The 18,634-nt window shown below is 40.7% G+C and overlaps 1 protein-coding gene across 1 annotated transcript; it reads left to right on the forward strand.

Annotated features, from left to right (window-relative positions):
• Positions 1-5,731: 5,731 nt before the first annotated feature.
• Positions 5,732-15,815, forward strand: wnt11 (wingless-type MMTV integration site family, member 11). Its single transcript, XM_026328574.2, has 6 exons — positions 5,732-6,021; positions 7,609-7,811; positions 9,484-9,728; positions 11,762-12,039; positions 12,551-12,843; positions 14,903-15,815. Exons 2-6 carry the CDS (start codon positions 7,729-7,731, stop codon positions 15,075-15,077), a joined length of 1,074 nt encoding a protein of 357 aa, XP_026184359.1. The 5' UTR covers positions 5,732-6,021; positions 7,609-7,728; the 3' UTR covers positions 15,078-15,815.
• Positions 15,816-18,634: the final 2,819 nt, after the last annotated feature.

Raw genomic sequence — 18,634 nt, forward strand, 5'->3', positions numbered from 1 at the left:
TTATTGCTTTGAGGCTCCATTCTTCTTATTATGGTTTAGTTATATGTAATTTATTAAAACAAATGTCTGTGGGTCTGGTGTTGGAGAGCGTATGCCTTTATTGTTTATTACTATGGATTCCAGACTGGAATTCAAGGAATTTCAATAATGCACAGTTAATGTACTGACAGTTCTCACTGTAAAGTGTTCGAACCTCTGTTTTATTCCACGTTTGTTCAGTACAACTGCTAATTGGTAAAAGCAGTTCTTGGTGTTAATTGTGTGAAGCTATGCTGACATTTAAAACCTCAGAGCCTGTTGATGTCTTTGAGTTAAAAACTTGTTCCAGTTTCAACCATGACTACACTGCTGAAAAAAGTCAGACCTATTTACCCCTCCAAAAGAGAGACAGTACGCTACTGTTTAAACTTTACCAGACACACGCATTTTAGGTTTGTTGACATGATGCCGCCCTATCTTTAACACTGATAACCCCACTGAGTGCACTTTTTAAAGAAACATGTTTCTTCCTGTGAGCTGTAACAACAGATGCCTCCGTGACAAAGGCCTGATTGTCAGTGCTCGGCTCAGTGTAAAAGGAGCATCTCCGTGTCCCCGCTCAGCTGCTGAGCAAACAGATCTGTCTCCGCTGTGGGCCATAGCAGTGTTCACATGCTGGCCTCACTGTGGCCATATGTAGCACAGGAGCACACAGGCATCCTATCCCATGCCTATACCACCAAGAGCAATGCACCTCTTACACATTCATTTATTCATTTGTGTTTTAGATGTAGAAGTGGACATTGTTACAGTTGAAATCTCAAGTGCAGCCTGTGTGTTTGAGCATGAAGAGCACTTCCTCCATCTTTAAGCAAAACAAGGTATTGCCATAATTGACCCATATAGCAAGTTTCCTGCTGGAAGTGGAGGTTCTGCACTGATGTAAGACCTGTGGCAGTCAGTAATCATGTCCATACACAGCTAGGATTTAATTGCACTCTGGAGGGGGAGACAGCGAGCTTAAGTGTTTTGTTTTTTTTTTCAAGGTTCCCTTTCAAAGGAAATTGCCAGGACAGGCCAAAATTTAGATGCTTCTTTTCCTACAAATGAAATGTTTGGTTTGAATAATTTAGATGTCAGCTTGTTTTTCGTGTTCCTAAAGAACATTTCATATATACCTTCCACTGAAAAGCTAAGTGATTTTTAAGGTAAGTGAAATGTGAAGGCTTTTTTCAAGAGATTCAGTCAATCGTGAGGTGGTGAATAAAATGTGCTTTAGAATTGCTCACAAGCTTTATTTGCTTGTTTGAAATTACGCTTTTCAAGAAGTGCTCAAGTCCCTTTTTGGACCTATCTATTTATCTGGTCCTGGAACAGTTTCACAAAGCAATAGAAATGCTTTTTAAAGCAGTGAGCTTTAATAATTTATACGAATGCTCTGGTGCTGTGACGCCTCCACCAATCAACATCTAGATTCATAAGAACCAGATGTATCGGCACAATATATTTATTGTAATTTTTCAAGGCCTGTAGCCGAGCTGGTGCCTATCCTTGTGATTTCTCTATCGCTCCAGTGCCCTGTGTTTTACCAGGAGGTGCTGGTGGAGAGATGTTTTTAAATGAAGGGAGCAGCCCAGACTTTGGTGAAGTTGTCCCCCCCACCGATGTGCCTCCCTAAACCATCACCACCACTCACTGGCCTCAACGCCTTTTGCTCCTCTTCAGCAGCACCTCTTTAGACACAATGATACAGCTTCATCTGGAGTGATAAAGGACCTGTGTGAGACAGTGCTGCTCCACTCCAGGGAGCTCCACCCAAAAATAGGATTCACATATATTGATTTTAAGTCGTAGGCCTTAGACCTGCTGAAGAGCAAATAGAGAGGCAGTAGTGATGACATCATGAGACAAACCTGCAGCTGTTCCAGATGTAGTAAAGAGTGGGAAAAATCTTTAAAACATTTTAGTGGACTGTGGGCATATCTTCTAGTTTACAGCTATGAATGCTTCAAATATAAGTGAGGAAAAATTCCACTTTCACTTTTCCACTAAGTCACTTATTCTGTGAAACAAATGCAAATGATGTCACCTGATGCCATTATTAATTTCTTGATGCTGTAATCTCCATTTTCGTTGACAATAGCCTAGTCTAGTGTATTAAAACAATTTCGTCACAGGAATGAAAATATGGCTTTAAAGTCTGTTTTAGGGTCGATGTTTTCTTTAAATTGGTTGTTGGAGCCCATTTTTATCCAGCGACTGGACCCATTTAACTCCAGATTTATGATGCTCTGCTGATATGACAGAACTGTAATGTTCTTAATTAGCTGTATTGCTGGAATCCACTCGTCTGGTTAACCCGTGATGCAGCCAACAAGAATAGTCCTGGTGATGTCGTTTTTTGGGAATGATCCTTCAGTGCTGGTAAACTCCCGACCAGTGTAATTGCCACAGGCTTCATGAAAACACACGGCCCATGGTGTAGGCTCCTGGAGGACCACATGACATGTTCAAAAGTGCCACCCATCTGTCACTTGAAAGGGTTCTGTCCTCAAAGCACAATAGAGATAGAGGTTATAAACAAATGGTATACAAAAGATGTGGATCCAGTCAGACAGATTGGATGGAGCTTGTTGTTTCTCTGGCGATCCCCACTGTGAGCTATGGCAGCTTTCACAGGAGGGACACCAGAGGGTGATGGGATTTTCACATGGCTGATCTGAAGTCACTGTCCCTCCGCAGGTCTAGTCTGACAGTTTGTATTTAGAAATGCTTCTTCGGATAAAAATAATGTTCTTGTTATTTGCCAATACTCACTTGGCAGCAAAGCCAGTGTTTGGTTGGAGATAAGAAGCAAAATGAAATGTAACCATCTCGAATGTGGTTCACTGATTGTTTCCATTTGAAAGTTCCCTTTTAACTTCTTCCTTTATTGTCTTTATAAAGGCTCTTAATCTAATTCCTGGTTTTAATTTTGATTGGAAAATTCTCTATGGTCAAATGGGTTTAGTTGGTAATATAGAGCAGGCAGAGATGAACATACCTCATCAGATAATTTATAATTTGCATGTTTTCATCACTTAATCAAAAATGAAAAATAAAAAGGGACTAGATATAAAAATAAAAATGTGTTTGTTGAGATCGTCTTCATTGTGTTTTTTTATTTCTTTTCTTTTCTTTTAAATAATCTTGAACCAAATATAAGACTGTAAAAAAAAATCTAAACTAATATTTAACATTTTCTTTTATCATTTGAGTTTCAGATAGATTTGACTGTTCAGCTGAGTCCATTTCAGCTTTATATGCGGTCTGATGTCAGCATGGGAGTATTTTCCAGGAGTATAATAGTAACTGCACCCATTCACACTCTGATCCTCATGGGTGAAAGTTGAGTGTCCTTACTTACCCTTAGTCGGTCTCCACATTTATGATATCAGCCTGGTCCTTTTGAGATTCAGAACAATGGCTCAGTGCTGTGAGCCCATGGACTCATTCTTCCCCAACAGTCACCTGAATCAGCCTGGGCTGAGGTAACTCCAGTTTCATTTTGCAAATATAAAAATTCTGTATATTTCTTAAAATTTAAAATAATATTTTTGCAGCACACAAATAGATTCAAAGGCAAAGTAAATGTTGTACTTATGTGCATTTACATTTTGGGCTCTTGAAATATATTTTCCTGGTTCTAAATCACTGCAAGGCATTTACTGAATTTACTGATTAAAACTTATTGGAAAATAAGTTTTCATCTTAGGTTCTTAGGTTAATTTTTGTTAAACAATTGTGTGTTATTAAAAATACATTTAAACAAATATTTGTAAACTTCGAGATTATTATTAATTTACTAATAATATGATAGTACATCTTTTTCTTAAAAACTGCACAGCTTTTCTTTTACGTAATCCCTCCATGTCAAAAGCTGGTAATAGTGAGAGTGTAACTGTAACATTATATCCATAAAGCTGGTTTTTATGTGGATTTACTAATATAACTCAACGCTTAACCTGCCGTTGTGTGACATGATTTATTTCATTATCATGATCTCCAGTGGCTGTCTTACCCCTGTCTGTCTCCCTCAGACAGTGTCCTCGACCCTCTGTATTGCTTAGAAGGTAAGCTGTGAGGATGAAGGGGCTGCGTGTTGATCCTAGCTTAGGAATGGAGAGCCTGTGTGTAAAATTTTGACTGTGGACGGGCTGGTCTTGCTGGAGCTCCACAACACCCACACACATGCCGACCTGTGCCCATTCACAGTTGACTGAAATGTAAAACCAGGATCACAGGCTCAGTGTAAATAAAGTACATACATATGGGGCTATCATTTTGTATAGAAAACATTGTACTGGACCCTGCCTGGCAAACAGATTTGGACACGGGATCTGGGTTTTCCTACTGGAAAAGAGCTTGTTGTGGTCTGTAAATGTGTCAGCTCCAGAGACAGCATGACAACACCTGATCTGCCAGCTATACCATTTGCAAGGTCAAGGTCCTGACAGCAGCTCAGTATTGCCTTCGTCTGAGCGCTTGAAGTAAAGAGGACTCTCAGAGAAAACTGTACATTACTTTCCCACAGCTGGCTCTGCAACATATCATTTACAGTGTGGTTAATATTTAAGGAATCAGCAAGTCCAGGAATGCCCTGGGTAACTTTATGGAGTTTTTTTTTTTTTTTTTTTGCTTTTTTCAGAACATATGTTGGATAGAAATTTGAGGGTCATGTCATATTGCATTATAGTACATATATTGCAACTATTATATGTCATCCATGCTAATAAATATGCTAAAATACATTTTTAGTGTCATAATGAAAACAAATTTCCTTTTTAAATTCGAAATTTGAAAATTTTAATAAAACGTATTTCAGTGCAGATAATGACAGAAGAACCATGTCTGTGACAGATATTTTCCTCTTAGAAACAATTATTTGAAAGAAGCGTAACTGTGCACACTTGAGTTTGTTTGAACTTTTTTTTTTTTTGGAACAATAATGCCCCTTTCCATCATTCATTTAGATTAGATAGATTAGGCTCAGTTTGTTTTCATGTGTATAATTTTACATCTTAAAAAATAAACGTAACCATATCTATCTATCTATCTATCTATCTATCTATCTATCTATCTATCTATCTATCTATCTATCTATCTATCTATCTATCTATCTACTTAGGACTGTCGCATTAAACCTGATGTCGGGTTTCATTGTACTAGCGATGCACCATGTAAAAAGAAAGACAGTATAACATTACCAAAACAAAACTAGACCCACAGATAATGGAATGGCATTTAGTGTTCTCTAAAAATATGTTAATACAAAAACAACTTGTGTGAGGACCTTTACGCTACTATGTTTAGATATTTCTACCAGCCTAATCTTATTGTAATCTAGTGATTTTTTTCTTCTTTTTTTTTGTGAACCCTGTGTAGAAAAATGAGTGACATGAAAACGTAAGTTCCTATTAAACATCATAGGGTCACAACAGAGTTTGAGAATGTTTATGTTAATGTTACCAGAGAAACTATAAAAACGCCATTTAAGTAAGGTGACTGTATGTGCTGTTCATCATCACAGACACACTGTAACTCACTTAGCTCCCTGAGGGAATATTATGGGACTATTTTGGAGTGCTTCGAGTAGGATATCAATCTACCAGCATAGTGTTATATTATTTCCGAGCTGCTCTGCTCTGGCCCCGGTGCAGCTTGCTTTCTTATGCTAATACTGGTCTGACATCAGCAGTGAGATCAAAGCAGGGAAGGGGTACTTTAGAGCTGAGTCTGCCCCCACACAGACTCACACACTCTGCTCTGCTCAGACCTCTCTGCCCCGCTCACTCACACTCACCGACACACCATGCGTACCTGTCCGGAGCTATTCTACCACCCCGCGCTGGATTTTACTCCCACATCAGGCTGATCCCGACGCAGAGCGCGCACCCAGGATATTCCGACCTGCTGACATTTCACTTCTCATTTTCTTGTGTTGTTTAATTCAGCGGTGAAACCTGGGCGCTGCGGCAAAGGCGAGGTTAGACCCGTGCTACGGTATGTAGGCTGCTGTTAGTGGCCGACTTTATGCTTCTCGCTGTAAAACGAGTCACACAATTGATTGCTTTATTTGGAGACTTTAGAGGAGGATCTGATGGGGAAAGTATGTTAAGAACCGTGACCAAGATTGGTTTATAGACACAAGAAATCACGGTCTTCTTTCCAATTTCATTTTCACAGATTTTATAGACCCGGTATCTGTTTTTATTTCATGTAATAATATGAAAACTTGAGCGCAACCCGCTGCATTAGGGTTAGGCCCAATTGTAGCCTATTTTAAAAAAATGTCTCTCATCAAAAGGCTTTGGCTCCACAGGCAGACTGGCACACATTATTAATAGGCTGCTGTGAAAATAGCATTGTCCGAGCCTGATAATTAAATCCCTCGTTCGGAAATGTGATCAACAGGTCACTTGACCCAGGTTGACGAGAGACGCACGTCAGATCAACTTTATTTCCACATGATATTCAGACCACTGTGGCCAGATGTGGGCTCAAAGCAGTACATCCATTTATTTCAACAGATCTGAGCAATAAAACTGTAAAATGCGCAGGAAATAGCTACGTTGTTTTTAAGGAGCCACCGCGGCACACAGCTAGTGCTCCAAAAGTTGGCGTTGTTAGCGCACAATACTAGCAGGCTGGTGAGTTTCAGTCAACTAATTTAAATAATTCATCTCGGTGGTTTCACGCGGTTTCGAGTGCGTGTCGGCCAATGAGCGCCGAGGACAGAGCTGGTGCATTAACAAACAGGCCATTATCAGCTACCTGCGCTTCTCACTGAAAGCTGTCTTCAAAGAGACGCCTTATCAGCAGCTCCAGCGCCCGCAGATAATGCGTCTGATGCGCTGCCCTCACCGGCCTCTGCGCCGCTCCGCCTGGCTCTTCCTGCCATTGTCCGCATGTCTACAGACGCTGTTTACAGACGCTAAATACACGCGTAAATAAACCACCGGGCTGGGGCGCATTTATTCACGAGGAGGAGGTGAAAGTTTAGCAGCAGTTAATCAGAGGGTTTTTAACCTAACCGGTCCGTCCATTTATTAAACCTCCCTGTCAGTGAATGTCGCGTTGAATGCAACAGGAACACGGTGATATCTTTGGAGATTACAAGACGGCGTAAAGCTGAGCGACTTCACTTTGAACGCCGAAACGGCAGTGCCTCCATTTACATTAGTCTTCATGGTTTTAATGCAGTTACTCTGTTCTGTTGTGTTTATTTGCATGTAAGGGAGTTGAACTGTTGCTCTGTCATGACTGGAAGGATTCAGAAAGGGTTTTTCCAAAGCACATAAACTGGGCTACGCTAATTTTCATGTTTTTTATAGGTATCATTATTTAGTGAGTAAAGTGTGTGGGCCATTGACAGTTATAGAATACGGAATTATACTCTCAGTCATTTTTCAGTCATCAGATTTGATGTGTTTCTGGAAATCTTGGTTTAAGGTTTATGAGCTTTAAAGTATAAAAGCCAGGACAGTAATTTTCATCATCACTCATCAGATAAAAACCAAATAAAAACTGAAGGTGAAACAGGCCCGCTGAGGCCCAGCTCGCTGATGTTATTTATCCTCTTTATTTCAGGTTATAGAAGAGGAGACCGTGCCATGAATGCTGATTGTTGAGTCTGAACCAAGAAGCCCAACAGTCCTTTGAATTTTTTTTTTTTTGTTGTTCTCTGTGAACTGCAACCACTGTCCAACCATGAGGAGCAGCTCTCATGCCCTGCCTCTTGGTGTGCTCACAGCCCTGCTGCTGTCTCAGCTCTGCTCTGGCATCAAATGGCTGTAAGTATTCTCAGGAGTGCCACCATCACCATCTTTGCATTGCTTTACATTCAGACCATTTCACAACAGACGACGTGACAAAGATGCGTGATATTGTGTGGCTCTTTGCCACATGTTTCAGTGTTTTATGGCCCTTGAGGGCCCTTGGCAGCTTTGAAACTGGCCCCAACATTCTTCAAGTTGTTCCCCAGTCGAGGGGAAGGCTGTGTGTTGTGTGTGCATGTGGATCTGATGAAGGGGACAGTAGATTAGCTGGCAGTTCTTGAGGCTGTCTTTGTTTTATTAACTTGAATTCATCTTCAGTAAGAAGAAACAGCATTCAGATGGAATTTACTCCCTGCTGTGCAATAATAAAAAGATAAGGACAGAAAATGGGATGACGGGGGGTCATGGTGTCGCAGAGAGCAGTGATGTGATTGCTTACTGTCTGTAGTCTAGTGAGGCCTCAAATCAGTGGAAACGCGGAGGCTGTAAAAAGAAACTGCAGTGTCGTGTTGACGTCAAAGTAAACAATAATTTACACAATAATTTTGGAAAGTACGTAAAATTCCCAAGTTGCTATTTTTTGAATTTGTTATTTGGTTGAACGGTTTCGATGGTTTTGTTTGGCATTCTTATAAACCCTTGGAGGTTCTTTTCCGAATACACTGTTGTGTATTTCTCTATCGGAGTTTTCATGCCTGTACCTTATGTCTGATTAGTGTGAAAACATAACTTTCTACATTGGCTTTACCAAAAATATCCTTTGGTGTCTTATCAGAATGAGTGATTGTAATATTCACGGTGGGAAGACTTAAGCAGATGTGCCTGTGAGAGCTGGGATGTCACGAGCTAAATCTAAGCGAGATGTCTTACACTCTTGATAGCCCAAGCAGTGCAATGCAAAACAGATGTGGCTGTAAACACCTGTGAGTGCCGGGTTACCACGAGCCCAGTGGAGTCATGGCTTATCATTGGGCACAGAGTGGTGGCCCCTCGGCTCCTAATGCAAAACAGGCCAAGGTGCAGGCGGTGCTGCCTGGTTCTCACGAACTATCAGCGCAGTGCAAGGTAGAAACAGCCGAGATCAGAGCTAACCTGCTCTGCCTGTGGGTTCTCTATTAAGTTAAGCCTTAGTATGTTTAAGTGATTTAATTGTTTAAATCAATTGTGTGTGCACCCCATAAAAGTCTGTAAACAGATGATTAATATCAAATGAGGCCAAAGAGGACGATGTTTCCTGTGGTGGAGAATGCAAATGTGAGGGATCTATGTAGTTTTTCATCTGACCGTTGCGCAGAATTTAGTAGAGTTTTTATAGTTTTTGCCATATCTTGAGGCCTCTTCTGTGCTTTAACAAAAGCAAAGCCCTGTGCCAAGAACGTGTCACTTATATTTTATGAATCTGCAGCTGACTTTCCTTTGGGATTTTACTGTGATAAGATGGTCTGTTTCTGTGGTGCATGCCAAAAACTTCCCTGCCTGAAGCATTATCTGTTTCGATTTTTCAAGTGTTTGTTCAAAGTTCATGTCTCACAAGCTTCAAATGTGTATACACAAGGTCCTCAAATGCTAACACACCAGGGTAAATAAAACTCACAGTATGCTTTGTTATTCCCATAAATGTGATAATTTCACAACTCATGAAACTGACCAGTACCTCCTGTTTTTGTTGATCTTTCCCCCTTTGCAGAGCACTGTCACATGCTCCTGCATCTTTACACATCAACCAGACCCAGAACTGTAAGCTGCTGCCCGGCCTGGTGTCCTCCCAAGCTCAATTGTGCCGCAGCAACATGGAGCTCATGCAAACCATTATCCAAGCTGCCCGTGAAGTCAAGAAAACGTGTCAGAAGACCTTTGCTGACATGCGCTGGAACTGCTCTTCCATTGACATCCCCGCTAATACCCCAAAGTATCGGCCAGACCTCGACCGAGGTAAGCAGTATGGAATGAAAGTGTGTATGCTGTAGTTTCCAAAGAGCTGCTCCAAGTTTCTTACCCACAAGAATCTAATGTTTATGGTCATGTTTGACATTCAGTGAATATCCAAAACCATGGTCATTAAATACTGCATGTATTGCAGTTCAGTTTACAATAACTGGTGAAATGATCCTTTGTCCTTTAATGATGACTGTGCTCAGATGACACCATAGATGTATCTGTATGAATTAACATGACTTTGATACTGAATCATTTATTTTTTGAAATTTATTTTAGATTTTTAGATGACGTGTTACCTTATTGTTCCGTTTTTTTCACTTCCAGCAAAATTATTCCATTATTCCTATGGAGCCTTTACCAGTGACTTGTGCTGAAGCCGTGATTTGAGAATATCCCCTTCACAACCTGTATATTCTGTATGATTTAATAATTGGTTTATTATGTTTGAAATTATTATTTTGCAGTATCTTACTGCCTGCCTGTTGCAGCACAGTCTAACTTCACTGTTTATGTTGCCTGAAGGACCTTGAATCAGCCAGAGTCAGTTACTAGGTTGTGAGTGGGGGAGCTGTGCAGAAAGGACATGGCTGCCATTTGCCAAATGAATGGAAATGGCTCATCTCTGTCCAGGGATTGCTTTGATCTAACCAGCCTACGGTCATACATGCGTTCTTCTTTATTTCCAATTGCTCTCCGGCCTTTAACATATGCGCTTTCTGTGTAAGAACTTCACCAGCAATTACATCAGGGCTCACTCTGCGTTACAGTATGGGCAATGATGGTCTGTGTTTGATAAGTATGTTCTGGGTAGGCAGTTTCCACTGAGAGAAGTTGAAAAACTGAAAGGGAGATGGGGGAATAAGATAGACAGAGAGTGGAGACTGATTATGCAGCAGAAGAGTCAGGAAATCTTTCTATGGACCTTTTGATTCATTTTTTATTCACTGTTTTGTCAGATTTATAATTGGAATCCACAGAAACCAACAATTCAAGCTGCCAACTACAAACTAACACTTAGGCATACGTTATGAGGAATGATGGTAGACCTGTAGCTTAGCAGTAAGAAAACACTCTGATAACCAGGGTAACAAATGTACACGTCCAGTGGACGAAGAGCTAAAAGTACATGAGGTATTCACACACACGACACTGACATCACCCTATACTCAGTATGAGATTTGTCAGTTTTTAACACGGGGGATGGCCCAATGGGATCTCAGAAACAACTTTAACATTACTGAAAATAAACATGAAATTTTTGGAAGTATAGTCAGAGTTCATCTATGTAGACATAGGGGGATCTGTTTAATAAAAACGTAATGTTTTATTTTATTTCTGCTTAAAGGATGAAATTAAGTAAATGACTCAAAAACAAAACAAAAAAAATGGAAAGATTTGTTGGATGTGATTCAAAGAATTAAGGCACTAAAATAATCTGAGCTTCCCATTATTATTTCCTGTGTGCCCCTTGGTTTTTAGCGTACGGGCTAAACAGCAAATCACACTGGTGTAACTGTACACGTGAAACAGTTAACAATGGGGATGCATTTTGGTCATTTCGTTAACAAAGGGGATGGCATCCACCCTCAGATCGACTAATGACTATACTGGCTAAATATTTATATTTAATGTAAGAAATTTCTCAACCTGCAAATCTTTTACTAAAGTTGAAATGATCAGTTTATCTATTGACTTGATTAATTAAAAATGATCTGCAACTATTTATTAATGAGTTAATTATTAAAGTAATTTTTCAAGTAGGGATGCCAAACGTGCTATAGTTCCAGCTTATATATTGTGATTATTTGCTACGTTTGTTCCAGGTGGTCACGCGTCAGGTGATCAAACTTGACCTATCGACTTGGCTGTTGATAGGACAAAACGAGGCGTGTGATGGTGTCACCTATTTGATGACTAATTCAGGAAATAATGACAGAAAATGTCACTATTTTCTGACATTTAATTGATCAGATGATTTAAGAATAATTGATATGAGCAATAATAGAGTTTCTTATCTGTTTCGGCAGGAACAAGGGAAGCTGCATTTGTCTACGCTCTCTCCGCTGCAACCATCAGCCATACCATAGCACGGGCATGCACCTCTGGAGATCTGAGATTCTGCTCGTGCGGTCCTATCCCTGCAGAGATCCCAGAGCCCGGCTATCGCTGGGGTGGATGCGCTGACAACCTGCAATACGGTTTGATCATGGGATCCAAGTTCTCTGATGCCCCCATGAAGTTGAAGCGTTCAGGATCCCATGCCAACAAACTTATGCACCTACACAACAGTGAAGTCGGCAGACAGGTTATTAACATGGAATTTTATTTTGTTTTGTGAATTTTAACAGGAATAACAACAGGAATAATGAAAAGATATTATTTCCAATGAAATAATATTTATGTTTTTTAATCTGAACATTATATCGTAGTTTTCGGACTATAAGTCGCTCTTTTTTTATTCCTCTGGCTTGTCCTGCGACTACAGCTAAGTGACTTATGTGTATATTTACACTAATTTGTCAATAGTCAAAAGAGTTAGATGGCACTCTATACTCAATTGAAGATAATATTACTTGTTGTTATGTCCAGCCTAGCTTCTTCATAGGCTAATTTAGACTATAACTAGTAGTAATTAGAAATGCAACTTATACACCGAAGCAACTTATATATGTTTTTTCTATTCAACATGGCTGTTTTTGCTAAAAGAGACTTATACTTTGGTACAACTTATAGCCCAGAAAATATGGTAGTTTAAATTCTAATTTCATTTATTGCATGCACTGAGCTCTAGTTTACTTCCATGTCCTCATGTTTAGGTACTGAGAGAGGCACTGGTGATGAAATGTAAATGTCATGGTGTGTCCGGCTCGTGCTCTGTACGAACCTGCTGGAGAGGTCTGCAAGACTTGAGGGATATCGCCATGGACCTGAAGACCAAATACCTGTCTGCCACCAAGGTGGTTCACCGGCCCATGGGGACTCGCAAACAGCTGGTACCTAAAGACATTGACATCAGGCCAGTGAGGGAGAATGAGCTGGTCTACCTGCAGAGCTCTCCGGACTTCTGCACAAAGAATGAAAAACAGGGCTCTGTTGGCACACAGGACAGGTGAGATCATCTTTTTTGGTGTGCATGAAAAAGAATGGGATGGTGGTGGTAATGATGGTCCTCTGTTGTTTGGCCACGGATTTAATGGCATGACTCACATCAGTGACAGATCCACCCAGATGACAAATAGGAAATGATCAATCCTGAATGTATGCTCATCCAGGATGTTGACTCGAGTGAAGTGCTGGCCTGCCTGGTGGCACCGTTTAGTTTGCAGGCTCGCTGATAACAACAATTGGTCCCTGAGAGTGCTCTGTCTGTGGTTTGTCTGAGCATGTGTCAGTGAAAAGGCCACTGTGACTAGAGTCCTTGTCCTCCTATCTGAAACAATGACTAATGTGGTTATTCTTAGGATTGAGTGCACCCTAGCTGATATCAGTTGGAGTGGGCCACACAAATGGAGAAATAATTAATGGTCCCCCAAAGATATAGTCCTATGTACTTCCACTGTTCAGCTCCAGTCTTTTAGATGGGATGGTGTTTAGTGCCGTTGGTTTGTGCTCTGTGTGGAGTTAGCCGGCAGACCCACACTCAGCTCATGACTAACCAACATTAGAGAGATATGGCAGCACTAGTTCTGTACCATTTTGAATTTCTGCTTCAGAGAAGGACAGGTGTTATTGCTGACAGGTGCTGAAGCTGCTGAAGTTCACAAAATATCAGCAGCTTCAGCAGTGATTCAGTGACTGACACACTAATCATATAGACCAAGTCTACTGTGTAAGAATACATGTAAAACTTTGTGCATCTTCATACTACTTCAACATTACCACTTTGCTGGCCCACTAAATGGCACGTAATGTTGTATGGTATGCATGTCATATGTGTCTATGTGTCCCTCAGCACTTAGGCATCATTGCAAATAACAAGAAAACATGCTGTATGTCAAAGACACTCACATCCCTTGCAGACTGATAACACAGCAGCTATAGTGTTTCTGCCCAATCATGAGGCACCTGCTTTGCTGCTCGCTGTACATAAACATGCAATATCGATGTTTGATTATGAGCAATTGTGAATGTGTGCATGGTTATCACTTATTTTACACCAATTGCATTGGTGGGAGTCTTAAACCTTCACACTTGATCACGGAGTCATAGCATGGTCTGCTTTGTCATAATCATTCAATGATTTTTCACTCACTGTGGCCAGTTCAGGAGCAGTCATATTAGTGTTTACACGTGCACTGACTGGGAGAAAACTGAGATGGTGGACTTTAGCAGCACTTCCTGATGGATTAAGTGTGGTCACTTGTGCAAAACCAGTGTCATGGCTCAGGAACCAGGCATGCTCTGCTCGAAGCCTCTGCTTTAGTCTTAAATTACATTATTTTGTCTCCTTTAAACCGGCAGATGTGAACTACAGAATGTACAGTCCCGTGCTCTTGCTCAACTTACAGCACAGAAGTGATGTAACAAGACCTTAGTCCTGACAAAACATAACTCTGTTGGGATTTCTGTCAGTTTCCTAGCTCCCACTGCTGTAATAAACCTGTCTTACACTCTCAATGACTCTTGTCCCTCCTCCCTGTGCTTCTCTTGTCGCAGCAGCCATCAGTTCAGTGTCTTTCTCACCATACTGGTCATTAACACTCTGCCATCATAAAACAATGCAATTATGTGGAGAGGGTAAGCTAAAGAGAGGCAGGGCAGCCCTGTGTGTTCAGCGTGATTTACGACGGGGCTATTCTCTGCTCATTCAAGATGCCTCTGGCCTCTGAAACAAGAGGCTCCAAAGCATCTGCTGGCTCAGAGATGACAAAACAAAAAGAAACTGAAAGAAGAAAATGTTTAGAAGGAGTGCACAAAAGGTTAAGGCACACTGGTTGGTCAAGCACTTTTAAAGGACTATTGTGGGCTCTTCACATGCTGCAAGATCATGCTAAATGTTTTAGAATTAAGTCGTAAATGTGATGGTTTAAGGCAGGGAAACCTGTCACAGTGTTCATATGTGTATTAAGTCCAAAAATTGGTTTAGTTGTCTCCATCTTGTCAAAGGAAAATGTTTAGTTGTAACACATAAAATGTCAAACTTAACCTTTTCTGTGTGCTAATTTCAGGCAGTGCAATAAAACCTCTGTTGGCAGCGACAGCTGTGACCTGATGTGCTGCGGCCGTGGCTACAACCCATACACAGAGAAGCTGGTGGAGCGCTGCCACTGCAAGTATCACTGGTGCTGCTACGTGACCTGCAAGAAGTGTGAGGTGATCGTGGAGAAATACGTTTGCAAATGAGTCCCGCTGTTTCTGGCCACAGCGGCAGCCCTCTGCTTGTACTCAGCCACCTGACGCTTCAGATTAACCAAAGCACTACAGTACCAAGAAGGCTTACTTTTGTGTTAAGCTTTAGCATTTGTATTTCAACGGGAGGTGGTCTATTCTTGTGTCAGTATCATCTTTATATTGAATCTCCAAGCTGCCAATTGAGCTTTTCAGCTTCAGAAATCTGGACGTGGCAAATGTGGTGACAGTACCAGTCGGTTTAACGAAGATCGCCGTCCTTCTGGGTATTTTCTTTTTCTTGTTAATGATTATAATTTCCCCCAAAGGGGATTCGGAACGTCTATTTTATTATATTGCTAATAAAAGAAATAATATTGGATCTTATGCTGGAGTAGAAGGATTGTCTTTTCTCCCCACTAGACAGAGACTTATGTTTGGCTTTATTCCATGGAAATCAAAGGGTTCTGGTGGATCCATGTGGTACTTTTTTAGGTACTATTAAAAGTCTTTTCCTCTGCAGAAATGGACAATAGAGGAAAGGGGAACATAAAGGGAACTTCAAGTACTTTTCAATCATGGAACATTTTTGTGGTTGATGATTTGGACTCTCACCATGTGTCCTGTGTGGACCATGACATGCCTTTATCCCTGTGGATTGAGAGAAGAGAATTATGGACTTTGTGAAATGGTGCATTAGCTCATTCATGTCTGACATGCAGGCAGTTCAAAATATGTTCTATTTTTCTCACCATATGATCTCATGGATTTTGTAAACCACTTATGTGTGGATGTACATACTGTTATTTTGTATACTGAAATAAAGAAAGAAGTATTTATAAAATAATTATTTTCACCATGTTTACATGAATGTTGCATGTTTTCTCCTCTTCCTTTGCGCCTTTATTGACATAGGATATAGCTCAGTTTTGTGGAATTTCCATAACCTCCAACTCTAATTATATTTAAAGTAAACATGTAACGTAATTCACCATAAACTCAAAAGTTATAAAATAGTAGTTTACCACAACGTATAGCACAGAATGACTTTAAATCATTAATGAGTTGGTTGGTTCAATCTAACAACCTACAGGGATCACGCTCTGAATTACCCAAACCCTGGGAAAGTGTTTGTTTGGACATCCCACGTTCCTCACAAAGGCCATTGCAAAGGGTTTTTTTGTCACTCCTATCATGCCTTTAACACTCAAACATTCATCTGTCTGAGAGCCAGACCTGGAATGGACAAACATCAAATAAAAAAAAAAAAACTCAATTTATTTAGAATATGAAGCCAGACTGTAGGACTGACAGAGGGAACAGACTTAGTACTGTGCAGGGCCAAAATATTACTCTCTGACCAGCCTTGTGTTGGGTAAAGTGGTTTTCATGTTTTGCACTGACAGAAATAGCTGTGGAAGATGTAGGGCCCATGCTGTGAGCTCACATGATAGAGTACAAGCCTCACACTCACTGAAGCCGTGACACCTCTTGACCATAGCCTGCGGACGCACACAAAAACTACTAAAACAACCCTACATACTCTGGAAAAGCAAGACTGTTTTATGCTATTACCATAATTTTAGTGACCATTTTATGATTCTGGACTTATTTCATAGCTTTTCATCTTCTTTCCTTCACACAAACAGAATTAGAAAAGTTGCAAATCGTGTCCATTTCAGGTAATAAGGAAGAAATGTGACTCCAGAAGGATAGCCAAAAGCAGAAACAGCCAGTGAGGACTGGTGGCAGTGTACTGATCTTTTGGTTTGGGGGCAGGGTGGATCTTCTGTGTGCAGGTGAGCAGTGGGCTGCTCTGTCTGCACACAGGCCTGTCCGTCGACAGCCTCGAGGACTCTCCTGTCACTGGCATTCCTCAGCTTGGCTGTCCACGTGTGTTTGTGAGTCCACCAACTGCTGTCTTGACACATGAAGCCTTCCCTTCTGTGTGAGCACTCACTGTCCTTTAAGCAGCGTGCAGACAGTTCAGTGGCTGAAAATCTAAGTGTGATGCAAAACTCAGTTCTTAGCACATTTCTACATGTATTTTAAACAGATCAAATATTGTGCAATGTTTCAAGCACTTTTGGCAGGGAGGGAATTAACTGAAGTTTTGACCCTCTAAAGTACTGTGCTATGACCCATGATAATGCCTTGCAAAATTATTTATCCACTATTTTTCATCTTATGTCTATTCTGTCAGCTCTAGGAATTTACACAAGTTGAGAAATGGTTCTTATGCAAATGTTTAAATCAGGTTGAGAAATTCTTGGTCACACACCGAAACTATGTGAAATGATCACGACCAAAACCTAAACATGACATTAGAATAATTTCATCATGCATTCAAAGATTAGACAGTGTCTTAAGTTTGACCTGTTTAGTCTGGAAATGCTGAACCTGACTAACTGTGACCCTGTGAGCAACCACTGTTATCATTAAGCCGTGTGACTATCCAGCTGACCTCTGCCTAACCCTTTTGAAATATCTCACTAGTACATAGTTTACACAATAAAACAAGAATTTGTGTAAGGACTGAATGTGGCAACAATATGAACCTGTTGTTAAAATAAATTTGCTCCACATTCTTCCCTCTTTCTATCCGTCAACAAAAAATTGTGTTGGAGCGGAAGAATGACCGTGTGAGTAAATGGGAGCTGAATGGGCTGTCATTTGGGTAGGACCAGGATTAAAAACAGCTTTAGCGCAGCCCTCATCCGGGCCGCTAAGGACTTCTGAGTCTAAAACAAAACAAAAGTAAAGATAACTTAAAAATGGAACTAATTTCTGCAGCAGTTTATGTTTATTTTTTTCTGTCTGTCTTTGTCAGGAAGTATCTAAGTATCTCTTCATAGTCGACGTGACCTCTCACTCTGTGGGAATTGCCTGGTAATAGAGAAGGAAAAGAGGACTTTAATGGAGAGCAGTGACAATATCAGGGGTTAATGTCAGCCCGGACAATATAATGTCAATTACCTTTGTGTAGCCTGCAGTCTAGAAAACTAGCTGTGAATGAAGGAGACAAAGAATTTGGCTGCAGTGGTAAAGGCTTTCAAATGTACTGACCCGTACTGTAAATGGACTTTAGTGGACACACCCCCACCCTCACCCTCCAGCCTTTAAATAGGAACCTAGCAGTATTTGCCATTAAAGGCCATTTTTTGTTTGTCGGTGTGTGTGTGCGTGTGTGTGCGTGTGCGTGTGTGTGCGTGTGCGTGTGTGTGTGTGTGTGCGCGCGCGCGCGCGCGCGTGTGTGTCCTCGGGCATGTTGCTGGGAGATAGCAGATCATTCAAAGCATGCACCCCTCTAGATAAAGACAAAATGGCTGAGGAGCTGAAAGCAACACCACTGGGAGTTTACGATAGTTAAACTCATTTAGTCAAATACTTTTAAGCACTTTAGCGTATTTTAGCATTTCACAAATTAATAATTTATAAGACTTTTTAACTTAATTTTAATGCAGTTTGTTTGCTGATTAGAATTTTCTTTTCATGAAATGCAGAGCTGTGATTCAGTAACTTAAATAAGTCATTGAAACTGTCGAGGCAGATGGCCGCCCAAACTGAGGCCA

Source organism: Mastacembelus armatus, chromosome 14 (assembly GCF_900324485.2).
Source record: "Mastacembelus armatus chromosome 14, fMasArm1.2, whole genome shotgun sequence".
NCBI classification, from domain to species: domain Eukaryota; kingdom Metazoa; phylum Chordata; class Actinopteri; order Synbranchiformes; family Mastacembelidae; genus Mastacembelus; species Mastacembelus armatus.